Genomic DNA, 13,197 nt, shown 5'->3' on the forward strand with positions numbered 1-13,197 from the left:
CACTGGCCTGAAGAGATACAGGGTATTCTTCATTTTCATGAGTTACCTATGACCTTTTGTAATGCACTTTTCTTGGTTTGTGACAGCAGAGTTCTCCAGGAACCCCCCTGGCAGGGGTCTTCTGCTGAATGTTGCACCAGAAGGATTGCTGCTTTATCAATTTTAACGTAGGCAAGGAAATCCATGGAAAACGAAGCTATCAATGTCTGTTTTAATTATGCCACAAGCTCCGGCATCAAAGTGCCTGCACATCAGTGCTTCTGTGTCATCTCAGGACAGTGCTGCTGCTGAGTCACTCCAGCACTCACTGGACTCCCTTCCAACAATTAGAATTCGATCTACTATTTGATGAGTAGCATGTGATAACAGGCTATTTCTAGAAATCCGTTGCAAATATGCAAATGTTTACACTTAACATGTTTTTAAAAATAACACATGCACAATTTTGCTTGGAATGGAAGGCTTCTAAACCTTCAAGTCATCACTAAAGAGGGTGGCTTTTGTTTGTGTGCTATGCTAAATCCTTGTTTTTTGTTTTTTGGGGGTTTTTTTAGCAACAGAATGGTTTTGTGTGTCACAATACTATGTTGCAATATAAATCTTATGGTTTTGTTGATACAGTAGGGTGAGAAAGATTACAGAAATCATTGCAAAATCATTCAAATGTTTACATTATGTGTGTCTGTGTGTGTGTGAATACTGTTTGCTACTATGGGTAAAAGAGCATGCCTTGAAGATAGAAAACACTGACAAAATAGCTCAAGACACCTACCAATTGTTAATTTTTAATGATGGGCTTTTTTCTATTAAGGAACATAATGCGACTGAACTTCTGTCTCAATCAATTTTTGTTTTTTTTCATTAATCAACTAATGCATGTTTCTTCTGTAGCTCTTTATTCTAATGAAATATGTGGATGATTCGGCAGACGACAGTGATCTCATCAGTAACGCATCAGAGTAAAATCCATTTAGCAGATTACGTGTATATTATTTTTGTTATATCAAGAATGCTGATACATGTTCTTTTAAACTGAATTTTTTTGAGACAACTTGTAAATGTGGAATTTCTGTTGTTACCACTCATGCGTCCTTCTTGCTTCACTTGTTCTATCTGTATTTGTCTATTTATGCAAAATCACTTACATGTTCTTTATGTCACATGTGTATTTTATGTACATTTCACTTTTTTTTTATATATGGTATCACGCTGTAGCTTGAGCTTGTTCTTTAAATGTTCTGCTATGCTGTCTTCTCTGTTGAGCCTCATACTGTTCATTTGCTTTGATGCACTGGCCCAAAGCCACTGAAGGCACTTGTTATCAATGCCTCTCTGTTCAGTGTGATAGACTTCGGATTAGGTCACCTCCTAGTTGGTGACAGTCATTCAAGCAAGTAAGCTTGAAAGTGAGCCAGCTAGGGACTGTCAGAGAGGTTTGGGTATTCATTTTAGTTTGATTAGATTATCCAGAGTTCATGAGATTTCCTATTTGAGGGTCAAGCTTATGGCATACAGGTCTGTGTTCTCATCTTTTTATTAATAACAATGTGACAAACCAGTATCATGAGGCCTGAGGGTGGTCCTTTCCTCTGATGTGACTTGTCTGTTATGTACTAGAGATCATAGATTTAAAAGATGGTCCTCTTACGGTTTTTAGTTTCTGCACTTACTGTGATTCCTGTTGTTGGCTGAATTTGAGGATTAAGTCTGTGGATCTGTGAATGTGGCTTTGAGCATTTACACTTATCTTGAAACTTTCTCCAACCCTTAGTGTAAAAAGAGAATTAAGAAGATATAAATTAAGTAGAACTCTGGAGTATCTTGGCAATTAGAGTGAACAAGATTTCAGCTGCTCTCTTTCATCAATTTCTCACACTCTTGGACAGACAGGGTATTTTTAATTTACAACCTGTATTTCAATTAGTCTTAGAAGTTTTTTCTTTGCTTGTGCAGCTACAGAATAAAATTAAACTACATTTTAGCTATACTTTTTATAAAAGGGTTTAAATGAGAGACCTACTGAATAAACAAGCTGTTACACGAAGTAAACATTGTTAGTATTATGAAGAGATTATTCTATAACCATACAGTTTGTGTCCTCAAAGAAGTACTAAGCTATATCTATGAAAGGATATGTTTATGAACAGAATGGTAATTTTTTTATTAATTGGGGTTTGGAGGAAAATGTGCACTTCTTTTCTGCTCTTTATTTTCTACCCTGAGTAATATTCTGTACTCTGCTTCTAAGAACTGAGATTGAGGGAAGTGGTGGCCACAGGTCAGTGTTGTGCTTTGGTGGCTGCAGGTGCTTCAGGGGAGCTGGTGTAACTCAAGCTTTAGCAACAGAACTGTTTTCCTCATGAATATGGTAACTTGTTGAGACAGTAGTGTGCATAATTTGGTTGCACATCATGTAGTAGCTCATGTCTGTGCATTGGTATCTTGTGCAGTGATTTAGGCTGGGCTTTTATAGCTTGCAGTCAAATTGTTGGCACTGAGCATAGCAAAAGAAAAGAGCTTGGAATTAGATTCTCCAGACTGTCTGAACATCAGTGCCACAGATGCTCCTTTTCTGCATGGTTTTGGTTTTTAGTTCCAAAATTAGTAGTTTCTACCTTTGTTTTTAAGCACTGTCCTCCTTTTCACTAGTGCAGGGAACATTGTTGGCACAGATGCTGAGCGATGGAGTTTTCATGTACGTATCAGAAGGTTGTCATTTCATTTGCATTTTTAAGAACTCCAATGAGTATCCCAGCAGCCAGCCCCCCAGGAGTGAGAATGAGACCATCTCAGGTTCAGACAAGCACCTGAAAATCACCAAGGCACTCTAGGCTTGAGGCACTCTAACCAGCTGCATGCAGCAGAGAACTGCTCCTGTGTCTGGGGAGGGGGCAGCCAGGGCCAGGATCACAGTGCTTGGCTGTATCCTCAAGGCCTTGCAAAAGTCTAGAGTCTCTCTGACACAGGAGAAATGGATGGTGATTTCTGTTTTACAAGGGAGATATCTTTGATTGCACTTCGTGAGTTTCAGTCTTAGGCTGTTCTCAGTAAATGAGCAGTCACTTCAGTCAGAGAACTTATTATGTGGGTGTGTCAGGCCATTCAATATATGGATTATGAAAAAAATAGAATTGGAAGCAGTAAGGTTCCAAATTTGCCATGAGTCATGCATGGGACATACATCCTAATTCCATCTCTCCTTCCTTTTGAGTACCTGAGCAGTAAAGAGGTAAGATTCACGATGCAAAGCCTGGTGGCTTGCAGGGAAGGTGTCACACACATGAATGTTCATGGGGCAAGTTGGGGACTAGACCAGTTGCACTTGTAAGGAGGTGAAACTTTGACATAGGTACGCCAGATCTTTGCTTTGAGCCAATGCATTCAATTCAGGCTGTTGTAAATACTGGGAGTAATTCTGGGCACCTGACTCAGACTTTTGACTCACACCATTAAACAAAGGCCACCAAAGAGCAGCAGACAGGGCTTTACCTCTGGCTGTGGAGACAATGCACAGTAACTGGGGGATGTTTTGAAGGGATATTGCATAGACTGCTTGAATTTCACGAGTCTGAATAGTCCTATTTCTAAGTGTCCTGCTTCAGTTAATATTCATGAATAGGAAACATCATGGATATGAATAGGAAACATCTACCTGAAGAAATTAGGACAGGTGATTTTCAATAGCTTTACACCAGTGTAGTCATACCACAGTACAGCTGACAGAGTTTTAACAGCTGGCTTTAATGGTGTGCCCTAGCATTGCTGGATGTTGCATTTCTGTAGTTAAATTTAGCTTGAATATGACTGTTAAATAAATAACTTATAAATGTCTGTTATAAATTTGGTGGAGAGGATGCTGATTTGGCCTGTGGGTTTCATTATGACTATAAATCATACTTCATGAAGCAAACACTTTTAATAGAAGTAAATAACAAACACATTTATTGCTAGCAAGAGTAATCTTACCAAGCACTCTGAATGATGTTTGGAGTGGGGAGTGTTGACTGCTCCTACAGAAATAAAGGAGGTGTATGGGGGTGTACAAAGGTATCTCTGTCAGTTCTTTTCAGCACCTTTCTCAAGTGCTAGGTGGCTCTCTCAGCATCTTGAGATGCTATCTTAGCATCTTCTCAAAACTTTGTGATTGTTAAACCACAATTAAGACAATTGTGCATTGTGCTAAAAACATGAAGCCACAATCAGGGAGGGGGGAGGATGGTGTTTGTTATTCTGGGTTCCAGGGTAGGGACAGTGCAGTTAATGTTGCTGAACTTGTTACAGGCAGTGGTGATTATGGCAGATATATCAATTCTGCGGGTGACAAAGTCCAGAGAAGGCACCTGTGCAAGACCACCATGGTTCATACTCTGCCAGGCTGTCCACTGCTGGGATGACCACTGAGCTTTTCAGAGATGGGCACTGGAAAGTCTCCGATCAGAGTGGGAACAATATGGCCACCCTCTGAAATGCCTGGGAAAGAACCAGAGCTGTCTTCCAGAGACTTTTATCAGGATGGTCCTCAGGGGCAGAAGGAACGTTAATTCCCAGATGATTGGAAGAAAACCCTGAAAAAGAAGAAGAGTTGTTGCCACAACTTGCTCATGACTCAAAGCAAACTAAGCCCTGATGCTGCTCCAAGTGCTCCCTGTGTGGTGCCTACCTCTGCCTCTGTGGGAATGCACATGAGCCCCATGTGCTCTGGACTTGTGTGGTTGGATCTGGAAATTCAAACCATTGAATTTTGCTAGGTTTGCATTACATGTTAACATTAGAAATGCTCTCCTCACAATCATGCAGCCTGACCAGACATTTACTAGATTGCTTACAAGGATTATTAGAAATTTCCTGTGTACTTTATTTTTTTAATAAGGTATTGATTTCACTATATATCTGTTCATACTTGCAATGAATTGATTTATGGTGGCAGAAATTCTGTTTTGCTGCCAAAATGTAATGGGCAATAACTAATTCAATTTTTTTCTTTTTTTCCCCCCATTTTTTTTAAAACCACAATTTCTTTTCAAAAATAAACTGGCACTCCAGAATTTAACTCCTTTGCTTTGCCTGACATTTTAAATGGGTTGAGGAAGGACAGGAGACAGAAGCAAATGTGAGCATCCCAGAGAGGCTGTGGTAGAGTGCCACATATGTTGCTTGTCTCCTTACAGCTCTGCATGTTCCATCAGTCAGACCCATGCTGCCACCTCAGGCACTCTCTGTGTATCAGGGTAGAATGGCTCCATTCCACTGTTTTTCTGCCAAAACTCTCTGGGCTAGAGGTTTTAGGGCTCTTTTAAATTAACCAATCTCTTTTGTCTGGTGTGCAACATCCAGAACTTGATTTGAATCTCTTGTGTCATATATGTAAATGCTTTGTATAATGGTTTTGACTACTCTGTAATAAATAGGTGGATGTTTTAAGAGATACATGTTGGTGTTTTGAATGACTGAATTGAAGTATGTCAGTTTTACGTATAACATTATAAAATCAGAAACTTTAACTTTACACCCTATTTTGCATTTCTTAACACTATCATGTCCTCTGCCCTTTTCAGGTGGGTAATAATAAACAGTTTTAGTTTTCAGATGCCTGAATTACTGTGGAAATGAGCAATCTGTGTGGAGAACAGGCACACACTTTAAAGTTTATGTACGTGCTCCTATGCTGTATTTTTGCGTTTTGGTTTTAAAGAGCTGCCTTAAGAGCCATAAACATGATTACACAATATAAATAATATTTCTTGACTGAATCACCAGAAATTAATCATTCTGCAGGGCTTCTGTGTGGTATGTTATCATCCCACACAATGACTTTGTCCTAGAATCAAAAGGAACAAATGGGAAAGTATTATAAATGCCTGGTGAACTGTAAATATTTTAAAGATGTTACATTAACAGGTGAGAAGGAAGCTTTAAGAAGTCTGTGGTTTATTTCACTGTTTGTGAGCATTTGTGGTGTCCTGTCAGCACTGTTGCTAGACATGTTTGATTACAAGTCTCACTGCTTTAATTTCACTTTTGATGTGAACCTGAGTGTGAAGGGCCACAGTGTCAGTCGGCTCTCAGATGAGTGCTTGGTATAAAAAGAGTAAAATTCTTGCTGCTTTTGGTGTGATAAATGATGCCACATTTAATTGGTATATATACTGTTTAACAGATACATGTGAGCCCTTCTGCCTTAAATAGAAAATTTTCGTCTGAAGTTTAGGTCTATTTAAAGGTTATATTAAAGTGTTTGTTTGGTTCGCTCCACTCGAAAGTCATTACTTCCAGAATAGGTCAGAAATGTCTTAAGAAATATGAATAATTTTGTCCTAATAATAACTGAATATCTCAAATGCCAAATTCTTCACTCCCTGAAAGTTTCAAGAAAACAGTGCAAATATGGAAGAAACCTAATATATTTGAAATGTAGCCTTTAGAGGGGAAGAGGAGATGTGAAGAGGGCAAACTCTGGGTTGGCAGCCCAGACAGCTCCATCCCTCCACTCATCCTCCCACACTGGAACACCCTTGGGGAAAGAGCCATGAGTAAGAGAGTTAAAAAAAACCCCTGGTGCTGAAAAAGAATAAATTGAGTTTTGAATGACGTTCTGTGTGTGGTGAAACGGCCCTTGCAGGGGGTGGGGTGCAGTGCTGTCCCGGGAGCTGTCAGACCTGCAGGTCCCTCTCCCCTCATGTTCATGTGGGGAAGCCTTCGCTTAATGCAAACATGAGCTGTGTCCTTGGGCAGAGATGGTGTTCTAAAACATTGTTTGACTGTCTGTTTAAGAATAGTGACCCCAAAATCCTGGCATAAAAGAGGAATGTGGTACAATTACTGGTTTTTTGTTTGTTCTGTTCTTCAGTGAGGAATTCTATAAACTTTTAAGGGGAGTGAAATAAAAAAAAAAAAAACCTCATGTAAAAAACCCAACCTGGAAGCAGCCTGAAAATACTGAAAATTGAGATTCTGAGGTCTTTGCACTTTCCCTTCCTGGTTTCCCAGCAGCCCTTCTTGGAGAACTCTCTTTGTCATAGGAAAAGGAAAATACAGTTTTGTTCATTTCACAAGTTAGATTCTTTTTTTGTGTGTTATTAACAGGTTTGGCAAACATCGCAAAGATGACAAGAGTGAGAAAACGGGTAAAATAAAAGTGCAGGAAGCTCTTACTTCAGAAGAGGAGAGAATACGAATGAAGCAAGAACAGGAGAGGTAGACTTCAGTATTTGCTTAAACCTTGATAGAGAGAGTCTGTTTTTTAAATTAAATAACTGAAGTTCAATTTTCTCTGATGAATTTTCCCACATGTTGGTATGTTTATATACTTTAAATAACAAGACAAAGCTGGATTTATTTTTGACATTAGTATGAACAGCTCCTTTGGCTGTGTTAAGCATCTTTTATAGACCCAGAGTTCCCTTTCTTATTGAGGAGACTGAAGTAATAAAATGAAATGCTTTCTCTATATATTCTATAACTGATTTTATTGACATTTTCAGAAAACAAGTATTTATATAGAATGAAATATGTTTTGTATTTTTCTTCAAAGTTTTGCATATCTAGATTTTTCAATGATAAATTTAGGAGAAACCTAAAAATTATACTTACCAGTATATTTGTCACTGGAGTTCAGTCTATTTATGTGCCATGCAGTCTGTTTATGGAATGATATGTATATTAAACTGCTAATTGTAAAAATGAGTGGTGAGTACCTCTATTTTTCCTTGTCAGCTTCCCTTAACATAAAAAAACCACTATGTAATATATATGTCATATGCTCTTCTCAATATTTCCAGTCTACTTTTCATCCTGTCTCTTGTAGTCCTAGATGTCTGGGGCCTAGGCTCTGGTGTCTCTCAGATCAATTTAGTCAAAATCTTGAGAAGCTTAGGTTATCAATTAACTAATACTGGGGAATGTGAGTGGAGAAACAACCTCTTTGAGTAGACATCACTTCAGTAAAGAGACAAACTTTATAAAGTTTTATGAAGAGTAAATAGATTAACACATTTAGCAGTGAAAGTGAACTATACATTAGAATTATTTATCTAAAAATCATGCTCAGCCATAAATTTAGGATTGATGCAGGAACTCTGCAGGGAAATTTTCTTGTCCTTGTACAGGAGATATCACTAATTAGTCATAATGATCTCTTTAACCATCATCTCTATGCACCTTGGTCTTCTGCAGATAAGAACAAAAATTGGTGAATGGTGGCTTCATCATTAACAGCTCAATGGAATAGAGAGCCACAGTAACTCTTGTGTAGCCTCCTCAGTTAAACCTAAAAATGGTTTGCTTTCAGTTCTTTTAGCGTTGAATGATTTATGGTACAGTTAAGGCAGGCTGGGAGTGTGTGTTTATTAGTTTAACTTGTTAAACTCCAGAAACTTTATCATTTGTGACCATCTGTTTAGATTACATCATGGGAATATTTTACTCTTTAGCAGATATACTATCATAAACTGATGTAAAAATTTACTCTTTTCTTTGTCCATCCGTTCTGATTGCAGAAGGTGGCTGGATTACAGTGCCTGGATGGTTTTTTACTAGTCTGATTGGTTTTTGTTTTCTCTTTTTTAACAAAAGTGAGGCAGGGTCATTGAATTTATTCCCGTTTTTAAAAGTAAAATGTTTGCAGATTAAATGGTAAAGAGGAAGACTGGAATTGAAGGAAATAACTGATGAGGGTGTTTGTGCAGCCAACTTCCCTTCACATGGATGGAGCAGCCACAGAGCTCATGCCAGGGGTGCAGAGCCATGGAAAGCTGCTTCGGTTGCTCTGGCCAGCTCAGGGCAGGGCTGTGCCCTGGCTTCACATGCTGCTGCTGGGCCTCAGCTGGCCCTTAGGGTTTCTTAGTAACATTAGGTCCCCAGAAAATCAGCCATATACATTTATAAAAGGAAGAAAGACTTGATGCCTGAGTTAGTAACGTTTTCTCTCTCTTCACTCTCTCTCTCTCTGTCTCTCTGTGTCTCTCTGTCTCTCTCAGTAAGAATGGTGAGAGTATAGACTGTCCATGTGATGATGTAAGAGAGGTTGCAATAGTCACGCTGGGTACCAAGGTAGAATTATGAAATTATTTGTATAGTCCCCAGTGCATGGAGCAAATTCCTAATCCTTGTCCATCAAGTTATGCTAACCAATTTGAATCTTTCCTGGAATCTCATTCCTTGTGTGTCATAAAAACAATTTTATGTGTTCACTGAAGCTGCAGAAAATGCATGTGCCAGAACTTCATAACAGCTTGATGTTATAGTAACATGGGTTCTTCTCCTCCCATTACTCTCTTTCCCTGTGTATTTGCTTTCCTTTGTGTTATAAGAGAATGCAACTTCTTTGGGGTAGTCGCATGTACAACTAATAAAAGATAATAAAATAGCAACCAAATGTGTGAGGTGCTTCCTTATGTTTCTGAAAAATTCAGATGTTGATTTGGTCCACAGAGATGAAATATTTTTGCAGTTAGATTGCAGAGTTTCCTTTTGATCCTGTAAAATAATGATGTTAGATACATGCTGTTAATGAAGAGTACTCTTGCAAATTAACTGAATAATCCCTCAAAATGCTTACTAGGAGACAGAGTAAAATATTACTGTCAGTGTTGGCTCATAATGGCTGCTATTTTAACTTTGTTTTCTGTGGTTTTTTTCTCCTCAATTTTTTTAATAGTGCAATTCACTTGGTCTATTTTACTTGGTATTTGATACTATATACCTCTAAAATGATGCAATGCTTTGGGGAAATAGGTAGGATTTAATGAATTTACTATGTATGAGAGGCTAGGAGCAAAAATCCTTAGAGGGGTCAGAGAACAAGTGAACAGCCCATTAAAGAATCAATCATGCCCACAATTTTATGGAATTATTATGCCTTTACTTTATAATTTTAATAGTATTGTGCTTACAGTAGTATTTTCTTTAAAACCTAGCGTTCATATGGATTATGAGACAAATAAGAAAATTAATGCTCTTCAATTTACCATGATTAAATTAATAAAATGGCCTTTTATAAATATATTATTAATAATAATTTCTTGATTCTGTGATTCTTTGATTAAGGAGTGTATCTTTTAAGCTGTGTCTGTCTTAAGCTACATCCTATATATGTTGGATATATATGTGTATATGGTGCATGTTTACTGACAATCTTAAAGTAAATTTGAACCCAAAATGAAGTTATCTAGTTGAAAATACAGCTAGCTTTCAATGACAAGGAATACTGGAACAATTAAGGGTGTCACCTGATGAGACCACCTACTAGTCTTATGAAAAATTCTGTAAATACTTGCTATTTGTAAATGCTCCAAATGTTGGAGTAACAGTTCACCCAAGACCATAGAACATTGCCTCATGTCACTATGCTTTAACACTGGTTTACTGCACAGAAACAAGTCTGCTTGCATTATCCTTGAGTATCTGCCAAGCACTGATCTGAAAATCTGGCTAGGCTCTGCTGTGCTGTTAGAAAGGGTTCTCTCCAGCAGTTGCACCAGTCAAAAACTCGAGGCAAGATTAGGCAATAGGTTTTCTGAATGTGGCCTTCAGTCTCCTAAGAAAGAGTCTATACTGCAGTCTTCAGGAAGCTAAATAAGAACCAAATTCAGTTAGCTCTGCTCCTGTGCCAGATCACAGCTGTTTTACATATATGTTAATTTGGGGCCTCTCTTTGCTGTGTGGTCATCTTGTCTATCTATCACTGGACTGCTCAAACTGGGTACCACTGAGATGCTACATTCACTCAAACTGAGAAAGCAGCCCTGGGTCCTTTGTGGTTTTGTTGTAGAAGGTTTTTTATCAAATCCAGACTCTCCTGATGCACCTGTGGTTTGCATATATCTTCCTAAAACCTCTTGGATTATACAGACTGAAGATGCGTGGAATATCTTGAGCTTTCAGAGATGCTTCCAACTGCTTACAGTTTTACACAAGCATTGCAGTGTTGGATAGACTTAAAAGCAGATTTTGAAACTTTTGTCAGTGACCAAGGAGAATCAGTTCATATGGGTGGTCACCTTGTGCTATGCTGCTGCATCAAAACCTCTGGAAGCCCACAGACCTTTCTAATCTAGAAACCCTCTACATCTGGTCTTTGAGGGCCTCCCAGAGTAGCTTTGCTCAATATTTAGCCAGCGTGCCCATTGATACCCTGCAACCTGATTGCAGAAATGTTTTCTGAGTTCTTCAAGGCCCTTTAGTGTAGTCTCTTAGGAGATGTGAAGATGGAACTGTTTAGAAAACCTACTGCTTTTGTCTTCTGGTTGTTACTGGTGGCCCTTGCTGGAGAGAGATGTCCCTCCAACAGCAGGTTCTGATACCTTTCTTTCTCCCTCTTCCATCCTTGCATTTTTCCTTCAATTTCATTTTTTGCTGCTCTGTTTTGGGCTTGTTCCCCCCCCCCCCCCCCCTTTCTTTTTCTTTCCATTTCAACTTTGTGTTCATTACAAATATAAACCATCAGCAAATCCAAAACCTTTGCCTGTGGTCTTCCCTTCTCTAGCACAGGCATATGCAGTTCCTGGCACACGGCAAGGCCATGTGTGCTGGCCATCTTCAGCCTTGGACCGACTTCTTCTAGCAAAGAAAGTTCTCCCTGACCTGAACAACTTTACTCTTTTACCTGGGTAGTAGATAACAGAGGACTGAACTAAACGTACCTCTTTGTGAAGTTTTTAAGAAATTCATCTGCATCCATCATGGTTCACTGCTGGATAATGCTTAAAAGATGAAAGCTGCAATTCTCATGTAATCTCATGATTCAGAGTTCGTGATCCATCTGTTGGCAAACAGTGTTTATGCTGTAATCCACCTCTAGAGGCACTTCCTCCTCTTGGAAGCAAAGTCTAGAGGATATTTTCTCTGTTTGGTTAATACACAGATTTAAGAGCTTTACTAATGTTCTATAAATCTCTGTGTTACCATAAAAGTGTTTTAATCTTAGTATTGTATTCTTCTTCAACTTCCACTGAAATGGATGCGAAATCAAGTGCTTAAACACCTGTGTTGGGAGGATCGGTCTTGAAGAGATAAGGAGAAACCTTTTGGGAGAGAATTAAAGTGTTGTGCTGGTGGAAGCGCTGTGACAGAGGCTCCGGAGGTGCTGGGAGGGCGATAGAGCGGTCAGATGGGGGCCTGTGGAGCCGGGGGCTCTCTCTGCTCCGTAATAGCAGCTGCACAATCCCAGCCTCTGTTGTGCTTGCTGGAGGACAGATAACAAGGCAGAGCGATACCGCCCTGCGTACGTGCATGTGCATAGTTCCCGTCTGGACTAGAAAACTCCTGCTGTGCTGGTTTCCCCCCTTTCTATTTCGGCAAACATGACCTTTTGTTCCTCTGGGTTACAAAAGGAGCAACATTTACATAATTCCGCCGTCGCTGTCCCCCGGGTGCCGCCAGTCGCCCGGGCCGGGAGGTGCCTGGGGAGCGGCGGGGCCGGGAGGGGGAGCTGCGGGCTCGGCTCGGCCGGGATCGCTCGGTGCGGCCGCGCCCGGCGCCGGGTGTCAGCCGGGGACAGCCTTGCGGGGCGGCCGGGGGAGCCGGTGCTGCCGGCGCACGGCGGGGAGGGCGGGGCAGCGTCTGTCCTGCACCGGCGGGTTTGCTGTTACTCTTGGAGCTCAATCAAATACGCTGACAGCACTTTTTTGTGTGGATGTAAACAAGGCTGCGAGTAGAGTGGGCGTCGCATTTTTTTTCCCCTCTAAATTTAGAGGGAAACATTCTGCCTGTTCATTAGTAGTTAAAATAACGGTGTTTTGGGGTTTTTTTCCCCCTGAAGGATTCGGTTATTCCATAAAATGCTTCCTGTATTATATTTTCCTAAGGGTATGTGGGTCTTTATCTCTAACATGTAATAAACTTCTCTTCATCCTTCTCTAGTACCATTAAAGCCACAAGCCCTTTGTTGTAAAAGTATACTAATGAATAGAAATGTTACAACAAGAACAGAAGTCTTGTGTTTTCCCTTCATCATGCATCATCCATTTTAATTAGACGAAAGGGTGGTGAGTACTGTGACAAGAGTCTGGAATTAAAATCATTAATTGATGTCAAGCTGACGAGAGACTGCTAACATGAATTTACTGACAGCAGGAAAGAAATTAACCTTATTACTTTATTTAGTTCATTGGGACTATTTATTATATTTTCCTATGTAAGTTCAATGTGTTCTGTTAGTGATGATAGAGAAAGACAATTAATAAAACCTACATAAAGTTT

The 13,197-nt window shown here is 39.6% G+C and overlaps 1 protein-coding gene across 20 annotated transcripts in view; it reads left to right on the plus strand.

Moving 5' to 3' along the window:
* The window catches only part of PARD3 (par-3 family cell polarity regulator), a 451,472-nt gene that overhangs the window by 327,271 nt on the left and 111,004 nt on the right, over positions 1 to 13,197 (plus strand). For 14 of the 20 annotated variants that reach the window (XM_032100030.1, XM_032100015.1, XM_032100038.1 and 11 more), the window contains one exon: positions 7,084 to 7,194. The exons of 4 other annotated variants lie outside the window; for them this stretch is intronic. In XM_032100030.1, coding sequence (XP_031955921.1) covers positions 7,084 to 7,194 — 111 coding nt within the window. Of the gene's footprint in view, positions 1 to 4,281; positions 5,428 to 7,083; positions 7,195 to 8,975; positions 9,369 to 13,197 lie in introns of those variants that run through there. 2 more of the 20 variants (XM_032100143.1, XM_032100149.1) reach the window with 2 other exon arrangements.

This window comes from Corvus moneduloides, chromosome 1 (assembly GCF_009650955.1).
Source record: "Corvus moneduloides isolate bCorMon1 chromosome 1, bCorMon1.pri, whole genome shotgun sequence".
NCBI classification, from domain to species: Eukaryota; Metazoa; Chordata; class Aves; order Passeriformes; family Corvidae; genus Corvus; species Corvus moneduloides.